The 13,314-nt window shown below is 46.6% G+C and overlaps 1 protein-coding gene across 1 annotated transcript in view; it reads right to left on the bottom strand.

Moving 5' to 3' along the window:
• The window catches only part of MYBPC3 (myosin binding protein C3), a 126,988-nt gene that overhangs the window by 2,951 nt on the left and 110,723 nt on the right, over positions 1 to 13,314 (bottom strand). The window contains exons 27-31 of the mRNA XM_074997265.1: positions 12,164 to 12,359; positions 4,562 to 4,701; positions 3,639 to 3,798; positions 2,938 to 3,074; positions 1,643 to 1,829 (exon numbers count right to left, since the gene is read on the bottom strand). Coding sequence (XP_074853366.1) covers positions 1,643 to 1,829; positions 2,938 to 3,074; positions 3,639 to 3,798; positions 4,562 to 4,701; positions 12,164 to 12,359 — 820 coding nt within the window. The remainder of the gene's footprint in view (positions 1 to 1,642; positions 1,830 to 2,937; positions 3,075 to 3,638; positions 3,799 to 4,561; positions 4,702 to 12,163; positions 12,360 to 13,314) is intronic.

Genomic DNA, 13,314 nt, shown 5'->3' with positions numbered 1-13,314 from the left:
ACTTGAATTTTGCATTACTACATGTTAAATATTTTCCATAGTTAACAGGGAGTACTCCTCTTATATTCTGCCCAGCATTTTACTTGAGGAATTCAGCCATGTGCATTCCCTTTTAAATGTTCTGTTAAAATGCTTTCTACTGCAATTACCTGTGAAGAAAAAGACTTTCTACCTGGTAATCATACACCACCTTTTCTTTCTGGGACCATATTATTTTTCCAAAAGAACACTGTGCTTCTTTTCTCCATTGAGATGAATGACAGTTACTCTTGTTGCTTTTTGTATTCAGATTACTAATTTTTGCACTATATTTTTTCTAGCATTTTATTGTACGCATAACAATTTTGAGTATCAGTCTCAGAGGAGTAACTGTTAGTCTGTAGCTTCACAAAAAACACACGGTCGTGTAGCATCTTAAAGACTAATTTTATATATTAGGTAATGAGCTTTTATGGGTAAGACCCACTACATCGGATAGTAGTGAGTATTGTTAATACCTTTGAACTGGAAAAAGTCAGTCTTCCTTGACAAAGGCACATCGCCACCAATCACTATTCTGCACCCATCCTTGTTAACAGGATGTTGGTTAGTTCTGTTTCTGAAATTTACTTCCATGCAAAGAACCACGCATGTTCACAGTACTTTATAACTCTTGTTATAGATTTTCTAACAATATGTAGCCAAAAATAGTCCCTTTTGTGCTGTAAGCCTTTGTCTCAAAGTAAGTGATCAATGACACCTTTTATAATTGATTGTATAGCAGCCATTATTTGCATATTTTGACAGCTATTGTGGCTCATCATTTTTGAGTCTTTCCGGAATTTCAGTTGTGAAATGCAGAGTATTGCCTATTGTACAGTGTTGTTGTCCACAGCACACTGTTTGTTTGTTCAGCTTCTGACATTCATTCCAATGTCTCATGTTTCTTCTGGAATACTAACCATAATGGGAGCTTAATAACTCCCCATCTGCCTGACCAAAGGAGAGGAGGCTAAACTCAACCCTGGTCCTGTGGTCCCAGTTGGGAGGGTGAAAGCTTGAGCCTCACCATCCTGGACAGGAGGGACCAAAATCTGAGTCTTGCTGCCCTATGTAGGAGACCAAAGTCAAAGCCCAAGGGCTTCAGCCCAGGGTGGGGGCCTTATTTCCTACTCTGCAAGTAAGGCAGTTTTAAATGGTGAGAGTAGTTAGCCATTGAAACAATTTACCATGCCATGATGGAGTCTTAATCACACCACACTAGCCTGCCAAGCCAGGTGCCCAACAGGAAGGTGCTGGTACGTGTGTCCCCTGGCTTGGGGGTGAAACATGCCTGGATCTTGCTGGGCCAGACCTGTCCCACAGATGGAGGGGCAGAGCAGGGCCCCTCATTGGGGCGGAGCTGGCCAGGGAGCAGTTCCTCCCCTTGGTCTCCTGCCTGTGAGGGGTGGGACCCTGGGACACTCCTGGGGACAGAAATGAGCTGCCTAAGAAAGAGCTCTGCTTCAAGGAGAGGTTCTGGAACTAGCGTGCACCCCCTATAGGCCCCAGCCCAGAACTCTGAGATGCTCACAGGGCTGCACATATGCCTGGATGACCCCACAGCACTTTGGGGTCCCAGTCCTCCAGTTTGAGAACTGCTAGTCTGCAGAAATCTGGTTACCTCTAACATCCAATCTGCACTCTGTTTCAGCTTCTCCACATTCATTCACAGCTTTGCAGGTGTACAAGCCTCCATCAAAGGGACTTGGCTTTCGGATCTCCAGGGTCAATACCCCTTGCTTACTGAACATCCGATACTTGGCATCTCCAGAGAGATCCGCTTTGTTCTTGTACCAGAATATCTTTGGCTGAAGAGTATAAAAACAAAAGTTAGGAAGTTGTAGATTTATGGCTGCCTGTGCAGCCTTTACACAGCCCCCCTTGGGTGTGCTATGTCACAATTTTTAATTACATGATAACATACTATTGCTTTCATGGTACCCTGATTCATTCACTTCACAAGACAGAAGATGCTCATGAAATAGTTAACTTAGCTATTCACTATTTCTTTTTATCTTCATTCAGTGTGTGGCTTTGATTAGTATCTACTGCACACTTTCCAAACCCTGCACTGACTACAGAATTACTAATTTACTTATAGGCTTTTTTGGGTGTTCATCACAAAAACATCTGCATGCTTTACAAACATGAATAGATATGTCCTCCTAACATGCCTATCAGATGACATTAATTCCATTTATAGATGGAGAACTGAAGCACAGAGCTATTTTAGACCAATATTCTAAGGTTTGCTAATTTTGCCTAACTTGCCATATTTAGGGCCTGATTTTTTTCAGAGTAATTAGCACTTACAAGCACTTAAGAAATGTACCATGCTACATAAGTCTGTTTTCTCCCCCCTTCAGTCTGCTGTCAGAGGCTCAATCTAATCTTTGCCCAGGTTTTATATTCTTCTTAATATCGGTATCAAGTATAGTCTATCCTGAATAGAACTCAGCTAATAGTGAAGACAGTGAAAATATCTGCCTTCAATTTTTCTTAATGCTGTCCCATTGCACATACCAATTACAGCCATGTATTTTACTACTTGATTACACAATATGTATTCAGAAACAAAAAAGTTACTCAGGTGCACTGAAGATAAGAAAAAATGTGTTATAATTATACATGGAAGGGACCAGAGTTCACATTGCTATGCCATCTGTAATTTTAAACTTCCTGACTTGGGCATTTAAAACCTTAGATTTCATGCTATATCACTGTATTGCTTTTGTTGATATTTGTGTTGTTCATAAGAACACTATTTATTTCTAGGTTATGGAGGGATGATCTGGGTGGGTTTCCTAGAAAGTAGATCAATAATTAGAACACATGAAACTGGCATTGATTTTAGGGTAATTATAGTAGGCTTTTGACTTGTCGCAGTTCATAGATGGCAACTAGTGTAATTTGTACCTTAGGACTTCCTCTTACAGCACAACAGAGTGTAGCATTGTATCCAGAGATCACGGAACGGTTTACTAAGGGATGAGTGAACCTGGGGGTTTCAGAGAAGTCATGCTCTTTGTAACTGGGTGGTTTATAAATGGTGCCTGCAATTTAAAAAAAAAAAAAAATCCAGTCAGAATCCTGTCTTAAGTCTGACCTAGTCAACACAGTCTATTTGTAAGGTTTTTTTATTTATACTGTTTTAGTAAAGCAGTAGTATTAAAACATCGGTGTTGCCAACTTTTATCATGTAATGAGGTATTTCTTTTCCTAAAAGCCTGACCTCCTGGGATTATGGGAAAACTGTTTTAATTTAAAAGTTTCTAGCCCTTATGACTGCATGGAAAGCTTGAAAGCATGAACACTAACAGCTCAAAACCCAGAAGATAACAACACCCTAAATTGGTTTTTAATTTCATGAATTCTGGCTGCCTGACTTATGACATAAATATCTGTGGCGGACAATACATAAGTATGTCACAGTCTAATTGCTTAAGGAATCTAAAAGATTAGAAGCTGTAGGTGCTCCATATTAAGTAATGAAAAACTCTCTGTTCCTATGCCCAGTAATTCTTTACTCTCCTATATATAATGCATTACTCAACCTGCTAAGTGTGCCTTACCCACAAGTCAGTTTTCTGTGACCTTAGCTCTGAAAAAGGTGTTACCTGTTTTTTGTATGTAGGCAGGAGTTTTAGTTGTTGCAGCCGTGTCACTCAGTCCACACAAATTTTCACTGAAGACTCTGAAATAGTACTCATTCCCCATAATCAGGTCTGATACTATACAGTTGGTGCGTCGATAGCGGTCGAAAACAGTGTACCATTCCTATAATGAGATTGTACATTGTCTGAAAAAATTGGATTTCTTGAAAAATGTTTAACGGGTCAGAGAGTGGATTAGGTGTAGTATGGAGACCTTCCTTGTCAGTGTTAGTGAAGAAAACAGCCTATCACACACCAAGGATTTTGGGAATGGATAACAATTCTGATGAGAGTAAGTGATAGCACACAAGCTCCTTTAAACATATCTTATAGAACTGGAAGGGATCTCGAGAGGACATCAAGTCCAGTCCCCTGCCCTCTCCACAGGACCAAGCACCATTCCTGACAGATTTTTTTTAAAAATCTCTTTGCCCTGGACCCTGAAATGGCCCCCTCAAGGACTGAGCTGACAACCCTAGGTTTACAAGGCCAATGCTCGAAACACTGAGCTCTCAGAAAAATTAGAAAGCTTATTTTCTTACTTTGACCTTCATTCTGGCAAAAAATTGTGCTTGTATAAAACACAACAGTTTCAATCCCTTATGGTTACTGCGTATACAACTTTATAAACTAAATGTAAGCTATCGTAGGGTCTGTCCTTGTAAATCTTTGGAGACTGCTTTAGTTCCCCTAGTCGCAGATGAAATCAACCTAACTTTACTCAATTCCAACGTGCTTGTTCTGAACAAGATTAAAAATCATGTCAATTGACACAAGCCCTGAAAGTTCTGGTTCAATATCTACTTTTGTGCTCTATCTGGCCCTACTCTCCTTTCACCCAATTTCAGTGACTTTAGTAATTACTGAGAAGACTCAGTATTTCTCACCATTGTCTTTTTGTCAGCCTTCTGGATTTGGTACCCTGAGATCTGTGCATTGCCATCATCTTGGGGTGGTTTCCACTCCAGAGCAACATTGAATCCCCACACGTCTGTGATTTTCACATTCTGAGGTGGACCAGGTTTGTCTACAGAGGAAATAAGTCAGACAAACTCAGTTCTTTTCTCAGGATCTCTGATCTTCAGCATTTCCTTCCAGGTAGGGAAGAAAATTGTTACTAAGCTGTGTAATTATCCCTAAATAAAACACTTATTCTATGGAAAGTTAAAGTTGAAAATTAAAACATGAAAATAAAAAGTTACTTAATGTTATCCTTGGAGTTGCATTTGCTAGCGAGAGACAGGCAATCCACTTAACAAAAATAGGAACCACTCAAACCTTTACTTACCCTATGAATCAAATCAGAACTTTCTGTAATGTTGGGTGGGTGTTAACTCTTTTTGCCAGTCTTCTCTGACTGAATCCATTTGTCAGTAAGAGATCTTATGGATCTATGTTTAGCTAGACTGATAAAGGCCAGAGTCTTAAGAATACCTGAGCACTTTATTGGCCAGATTGTTGATGTCTCGCCAATGAGAGAGTAAAAGCAATTTTTAAACAATTGGTAGTCCTACCTTTGTTGAAGAAACCAGTGTTCTATTTTAATATTGCCCACCAACTGATCACCCATCTGTACAAATGTCAGTGAAAAGATGGTAACATACCAAGTCTAATGTCCAAAAACTCCTTAAGCTCCTTGGATCTGTAGAATGGGTCTGTACATTTCTTTCAGTGGGCAGGTCTACATGCAAAATTATTTCTAAATAGCAGCTATTATTTCAAAATAACTATCCTAGCATCTACCCAACGCAACTGCTATTTTGAAATAATTTCAAAACAGTGGTTGGCTTATTTCAAAATTGGTAAACCTAATTCCACGAGGAATAGCATCCATTTCAAAATAGCTATTTTGAAATAGGTGCGGTTAAGATAGGGAATAGAGCTTATTCTGAAGTAAGCCATAGTGCGTTCAATGGTCCTGTTTCCAAATAGGCTCTGTATGTGTAGATGCTGTATTTCAAAATAGCTAAGTGCTATTTTGAAATGGATTTTGTGTGTAACAGAGTTACTTTGAAATACAGCTTCTGCATAGATATACCAAATGTGAACTTAGAGGCAGATGGCAGATGACTTCTTTTCCTCCCAACAACTCAGCTGAGGAGTTCCACAAGGCTGAGTTTTGTCACTGCTCTTTTACAGAGTCTATCTGAAACTGGTGAAACATTTTGATACTTAGAGATTACAGTGTTATCAATTTGCAGACAGAAGTTAGCTCTATTTCTTGTCTTCACATGGTTCAGTCACGTCCATGCTATCCCAGTGTCAGCAAAGCAGCATGGTCTGGATGACTTTAACTCATTCCAAATAAGATTGAGTTGGATTTAACCTGTCTCATGATTGAAGATGTCTGGTCACGCTCACGGATGAGGTAGAAATGCACGACGCGTGAAGCGGACTGCCCAGAGCTCGTGAATCAAGATGACACACATCAATGAATCTGCTTTGTCTAAAAATGCCTGGATGGAGGTCCAGGCCACTGCTTTACCACCCTGGACAAAGGCAGCAAACTCATCCCACAGCTCCTGGGGCATTACTCTTTTGAACTTGAGGAGAGGGGCCCAGGAGTAATCATACTTAGGGTAGCTTGCTGTTTTGCTATCCTGAATAGCAGGAACCATATGGGAAAAAAACCTTTCATCCAAATAAATAGCGGTGGTTAGTATCCCTCAACGTGGGCGCCAGAGCCTGGTGACCCTGCCTCTCCTTCTTGTTTACTGCCTCCACCATGAACGAACAAAGCAGGGTGCATGTGAACAAGCATTCAAAGCCCTTTACTCAGGAGCATCATTTCAGGTTTGGAGTGGGGGCCAGTGGAGCTGACAGCCATGCTGGGCCGCAAAGCGAGGTGGGGGGATGCCTGATTCCACACCCCAGAAGGGGTGGGGCTGAGGTAAGTCAGCCCTCAGGCCTCCTCCCAAGCTGGCAGAGTGGCTGTGGGGGATAGAGGGGGGCTGGGCGGGGGCTTCCCCCTTCATTCTGGGTGTGGAGAGGGGCTGAGCTCTCTCCTTCCCTCTGGGATCTGTGTGGGACTGGGATACTACCTTCCCGCTGAGCATGTGTGTGGGGGGGCTGGACTCCCTCTTCCCTCTGGTGTGTGTGTGTGTGTGTGTGTGTGTGTCTGAGCTCTCTCCTTCTCTCTGTGGGTGTGCATGCACGTGTGGCTGGGCTCCCTCCTTGTGTGTGTGTGTGTGTGTGTGTGTGTCCGAGCGAGCGAGCGAGTACGTGGCTGGAGTCCCCGCTTCCCTCTGGAGTGTGTGTGTGTGTCTGGGCTCCCCCTTTCCCACTGTATGGTGGGGCTGGACTCCCACCTTCCCTCTGGTGCGTGCATAGGTGTTTGTGTGGCTGTGTTCCTCCCTTCCCTCTGAGTGTGTGTGTGACTGGGCGGGGGCATGGGGGAAGCGTGGGGGCTCAGCTCTTCCCTGCCCTCTGAAGCGTCTGTTCATGGGTGTGGGAGAGGTAGATTCTCTCCTTCACTATGGGGTGTGTGAGTGTGGGGCTGGGCCCCCACGTCCCTGTGTGTACATGTGCGTGTACGGCTGAGCTGGGGCTTCCCCCTTCCTTCTGGGGGGGGGTGTGTGCATGCGTGTGTGTGTGTGAGAGAGAGAGAGAGAGAGAGAGAGAGAAAAATCTTAGAGGGAACAATGTCCCACACGCCGTCTCCTGGCCCCCCATGCCGTCCCTCTGCCCTGACCCCCCACACTCCACCCAACACTTAAGTTTCTTACATGCCCTGTTTGTAGCAGCCCCCCGAGGTGGGGCAGGGATAAGTTGTGATAGTACATTCCCTGTGAGAAATTTGTTACTTTCAACCCTGGTCATGAATAAATACAAAGGGCTGGACATTTCTAGTGTTTCTCTGAGGCATGATTTCCCAAACTTGGGGGAGTGCCCCTGGGGGGGCATCAAGAAATTCCAGGGAGGTGCGAGGTGACCCAGTCCCTCCCCATCATTCCCCCCATTCGAAGAAAGTGCCAGCCTTTGCTTTCGGCTCTCAGCCCTTGCCATTTCACATGGGTGACCTGGCACAGCTGCTATAAAAAGCAGGCCGCTGGCAAAGACCCATGCGGAGCTAGCAGCCTTCTGCAAAGGTGAATGAGTGTGGGTTGTGGGAGGGCAGAGGAGGATGGGGTTAGATGGGGGACTGGGAGTGCCTGGCTCAGGTGAGGGGGATGGGGATGGGGTAAGAACTGGGATGGGAGCAGCTCAGGCGGGTGGCTTGTAGGGCTCAGGTGGCCAGTTGGCTTGTGGGACTTGTGGTGGTTGGGCAGCTGGCCCCAGCATCGCAGGGTTCAGGAGGCTTGGGCTGGTGGCTGGCCCTGGCAGCGCGGGGCTTGGGCAGCTCGGGATGACAGGTGGGTGGCTGGCCCTGGCAGCGTGGAGCTTGGGTGGGTGGCTTGGGTGGCTGGTGGTCAGGCAGCTGGTCCCAGCAGCGTGGGGCTCAGGCAGCCAGTGGGCAGGTAGGCGGCTGGCCCGGGCAGCACGGGGCTCAGGCAGGTGGCTCTGGCACCGCAGGTGGGTGGGCGGCAGTCACAGGCGGCTGTGGTGGCTGGCATGGGGCTCAGGTAACTGGCCAGCTGGGGCTGCACCAGTCACCTTCAAGGGGCCAAAAATTATTTATGCTTATTTTTAATTTTAAATAACATTTTTATATCAAGTTTTTGTGTTTCTTTTAAATTATGAATTGTATTTTTTGTTAAAAGGGGGTTGGATGATGGTAAAGAAGAAGTTGGGGGGCACAAATGTTTCTCAAAAATCAAAGGGGGGGGTGTGATGCTGAAAAGTTTGGGAACTACTGCCTGAAGGATTTGAGAGTATAAACATCACCTCCATGACATTGATTGAAGGTACAGGTGGAACCTCTCTAGTCCGGCACCCTCAGGACTTGACTGGTGCTAAATGAGAGAATTTGCTGGACCATGGGAGGTCAATATTGTCTGGCATGTTACCACCACTTGCACTGTTTACTGGGCTCTTAGAAGACATTTGGGGTAAATTACAGCTAAATAACAGCACAGAGCACTTACAGCTGGGGCTGGTGGCTGGACACAAACTTTATGAAATCACAGAAAATTTGGCCATCCCCATGATAAGTAGTCCTCTGGCTAGCTAAAATTATGCTGGATTATTGATGTTGCCAAATGAGAGAGTGCCAGACTAGAGAGGTTCAACCTGTACTCAAGTTTGAGAGCCTCTGCTGTTCTCCAGACATATTAAAAAGTAAACAGGAGCTAAGATTAATTTACCAGATGCAAGAGGTGGCTGTACAAGAGACACACAGCTATAAAATGGCTGGCTGATTAAAGCAAGGATGTGTTGTTTCTGCACAGTAACCAGTAGTGCAGATGTTCTGGGGAAAAGGCCTTAGAATTCCCAAGTGCATTTTCTGGCATGCTGAAGAATCAACATTTGTGTTTTAACACTCTGGACCCTACTTCCTAATCTGACCCAGCCTGCTTTAAAGGAAAGAGGCTCTGAGACAAGTATGTAGTGGAACTAAATGGAAGAATGGATGCCCCTCCCTGGGTATTGTCATTCCCCCCTGCCCCCCCCCACCCAAAACTGAAGAACTGGAAAAAATAGGAAAGTCTTATGTGTAATTTAAACAATGTTTGTGGTGTCGCAACAAGTTTGTTTCTTGATAGCAGGGAACAATCCCAGGAAGTGATCTGTCCTTAGCACTGCTGCTCTTACGCTAAAGCATTTCTAGGTGACAGAGCAAAGAAGAGCGGGAAGAGAGAGAAGAGCGAAACAGCTTTTCAATCAGAGTGGCTGGGGGCAGTTGTGTGTTGCTGGGGCGGGCAGGGGTGGTCTCAGAGAAACAGCAGGGCTAGAGGTGCGTAAACAAAGTGTCCTACATTCCTCACACGCCTGGCTGGAGGGGAGGAAGGATCCAGTGTCCTGCACTGGCAGGGTTCTTGGGGAGGAGCTGCTGCCCCTTCACCTCCCACCCCCTAATGATGCGCCCGCCTTTACTGGGACAAAGTTCTTCCGCTCCCTCCATTTCACTGTGCAGGGGGAGAGGGAAGTTGGGGTTTGTCAGCTGGTCGCGGCTGAAGACTAGCTAGTCTTTGTGCTGGGGAGTGCCACCCTGGAAAGGCCCTCTGGAGCCCCAAGGTCATCCTGCTCAGCCACCTGCTTCCCCTGTAGCTTGAGGCTGAGGGACACTTTCCAAAGGATATCTTGCAACACTCTGCAGTCCATGGGCAGAGAGCCAGTGACTGACGTGCCCACCATTGCCTCATCCTGCGAGGCCAAGACAAGGCTGAGTCCTGAGCACCCCACTAACAGGGCAGAGTTGAGGCCAGAGGGGCCTTCTGGGAGGTGGATAGCTACAAAGCGGATGGCACTGTCTTCTGTCATGGTGGGTGGCTCACCATTGCTTCCAGGCCTTGGGGTTAGTGGAGGGCCCATTGACAGTGTGATTTGGGCTTCACAGAATGCCCAAGGCACCCAAAACTGCCACTGAGGCAGCCATTGAGGAACATAGGGTCTACAGGGAGATGAGGGACCGCTGGTAATGATCGACTTGAAGCAATCAATGCTTCAAGTCAAGTCAAGAGCAAAACAGAATGGGAAGGCTGAACCCATCAGAATTGAAGAAGTGTTTGATGCTGGTGCTTGCTGTATGGGTGTCGTCAACTGGCAAGACCTGCACCTCTCTGAGGATGACATTCTTGATCGGTGCAGGGACCTTGAGTGGTGCCGGCAAGAGAGGCAGCACCAAGATTGTGAGCTGTACCTAGGGTGTGAGCGGTGCCAAGAGTGAGGCTGGTGCAATAACTAACAAGGCCAGGATCAGCATCCCAATCAGTGATCAGTATTGAGGAGAATGGCACCGATGGCAATGAAAAATGATGGCAATCAGCAGGCCAATGCCCATCATCTGAACTAGAGCTCAAGTGACGTTGAGGTCCTTGTTGCCAAAATGTAGATTAGTTCCAGGTACACTGGGATTACCCAGGTCATCCGGATGACTCTGAACCAGATTAAGACTGGCTCATCATAGATGCTCTCACTCAGGAATGGCTCCGAGAAGACCAACTCTCAGACTGGTGTCACAAGTTGCAACGATGACTTCAGTCAGACTGGCAGTGCTCCTGGGAGTGGGGCTGGAGCCCCGAGCACAGGACCACTGTAACCAAAGCAAATGGACTCAACGGCTACGTCTACATGTGAAGCCAACAATTTCGATGTAGCAACATCGACCGATGAATAACATCTACACGTCCTCCAGGGCTGGCAACGTCGATGTTCAACTTCGACGTTGCGCGGCACCACATCGAAATAGGCGCTGCGAGGGTACGTCTACACGCCAAAGTAGCACACATCGAAATAAGGGTGCCAGGCACAGCAGCAGACAGGGTCACAGGGCGGACTCAACAGCAAGCCGCTCCCTTAAAGGGCCCCTCCCAGACACAGTTGCACTAAACAACACAAGATCCACAGAGCCGACAACTGGTTGCAGACCCTGTGCCTGCAGCATGGATCCCCAGCTGCCGCAGCAGCAGCCAGAAGCCCTGGGCTAAGGGCTGCTGCCCACGGTGACCATAGAGCCCCGCAGGGGCTGGAGAGAGAGCATCTCTCAACCCCCCAGCTGATGGCCGCCATGGAGGACCTGGCAATTTCGACGTTGTGGGACGCGGATCGTCTACACGGTCCCTACTTCGACGTTGAACGTTGACGTTGAACGTCGAAGTAGGGCGCTATTCCGATCCCCTCATGAGGATAGCGACTTCGACGTCTCGCCGCCTAACGTCGAAGTTAACTTCGAAATAGCGCCCGACGCGTGTAGCCGCGACGGGCGCTATTTCGAAGTTAGTGCCGCTACTTCGAAGTAGCGTGCATGTGTAGACACAGCTAACATGGCCAGTTTTCCCCAGGAAGACAAGTGGCGAGGTGGGTGAAGTGGTCTATCTCTGGCAGGGGACTCAGTCATTGTGAGGAGGTCCCGAGTGGCCTTGAAGGTCTCCAACATGGAACATGGGCTGATGACCACCATGCCCATCCTCAGAGAGGTGAGGATGACAGGGCTCACAGCTTTAGAAGAACATGGTGCCCTGTGCCCCAAGGTTGAGGCGTAGCTGGACCAACATTGAAGATTTGGCCAGTCTAGAAGATTTCACTGCAGGAGTGTAACCATTGCTGGAATGTCATGGCCTTTGGTGAATGCTGGTGCTGGGATGATACTATTTTCAGTGCTGACTCCAGAACTGAAGACCATGCGCTACTCACCAAGACATTTGGTGCCAGGTCCTGCCACTGAGGGTGAAAAGCAGATTCCATTAGGAGCTGCTTTAAGCAAAAGTCCTGCTCCTTTCTGCTCTGGAGTTTAAAAGCCTTGAAGATCCTTCTTTCAAGCACCAGTGACATGAGTTGTGGGGGTCACTCATAGGCAATGTTCCCTCTAATCTTGTCTATTCTTTTCCATCACGTTAAGTGAGAAGTAACTCTACTAATTCCATTATCTTAAATGTTGAGCATTTTCTTACCCATTATCTGCATGGTAATAACAACCTTATCAGTCATGTTGTCTATTTGTACTTCCACTTCATATGTTCCAGAGTGGTGATGTTCAGCTTTTCGAATGAACAGGATAGTATCTGTGGCACTGTTCCGAATTCCCACATCTTTGGAATCTAGAATTTGACCATCTTTTGCCCAAGTGACTTTGGGTCTAGGTTTGCCCTGCAAGAAAAAAAAAGTTTATTCTCTGGACAACAGATTTGCTTTCTTCATGGTTGTGGGTTTTTTTTCCTCTACGAAATTAGACAAGTTAATTTCAGACACAATACTGATAGATGAACACATGCCTCTTTGGGTGTTTCCCTAGTTCCTGGGCCCCTCCAGATAATTTCTCTCCCCTCATCATGAATCAATAGCATCATGTTCTGACTGGGCAATGTAGCCACAACATCCCCATTTTGACAAAAGTTATTGTAGGACAGAAACACACTGACAAAAGGTTGAGGTGGTCTTCTCATCTGAGATTTGTTAGGGGAGCTAGTTATCTCAGTGCTACTTTTCTCTGAAGGATGAGCAAATTGACAGCATATGGAAGATGAACAACAGAAACCTCCATTTATTGTCTGTTAAGACTGTTACTTCAGCTACCCCTCCTCCTGCCAGTCCCTGACTCCCTTCTCCAGTTGTTTGGAAGGTTTTTCAGAAGATCTTGACCAGAACTGCAGAGTTCTTGGATCTAGAATTTTGGAAGTACAGGAGAAATCACACAAGCTGTTTGATATATAGTAAACCCTCAAGATATGCGCAATCAAGTTGCACGTCTCAGGTTAGTGTGACTGCCATCCCTGGCAGGAGTGGGGAAACTTGATTATTGCTGCCCTGACAGGAGTGTTTTCCTCCTCCTGTCAGGGGCAGTAGCCACTCTTGTCCAGGGCAGTAGCTGCAAGTCAGGCTGCCATCCCTGACAGAGAGCTGGGGAGCTCAGCGTGCACACAGAGGCTTGTGGCATGGTCCTGAGAAACCATGCCATAAGCCTCTGTCTGTACATCAGGCTCCCCAGGTGCTTGCAGTGTGGTTTCTCAGAAACCGTGACCAGAAGCAGCTGTGTGTCCCCCAGCTGGGAGAAGCTGGGGGCTGCAGGCCTGCCCCCCACCTCTCGCAGCTGCCTGCTTCCTCA

This window comes from Carettochelys insculpta, chromosome 6 (genome assembly GCF_033958435.1).
Source record: "Carettochelys insculpta isolate YL-2023 chromosome 6, ASM3395843v1, whole genome shotgun sequence".
NCBI lineage: Eukaryota > Metazoa > Chordata > Testudines > Carettochelyidae > Carettochelys > Carettochelys insculpta.
The sequence above is the reverse complement of the archived record's forward strand: the minus strand, read 5'-3'. Positions and strand labels throughout refer to the sequence as shown.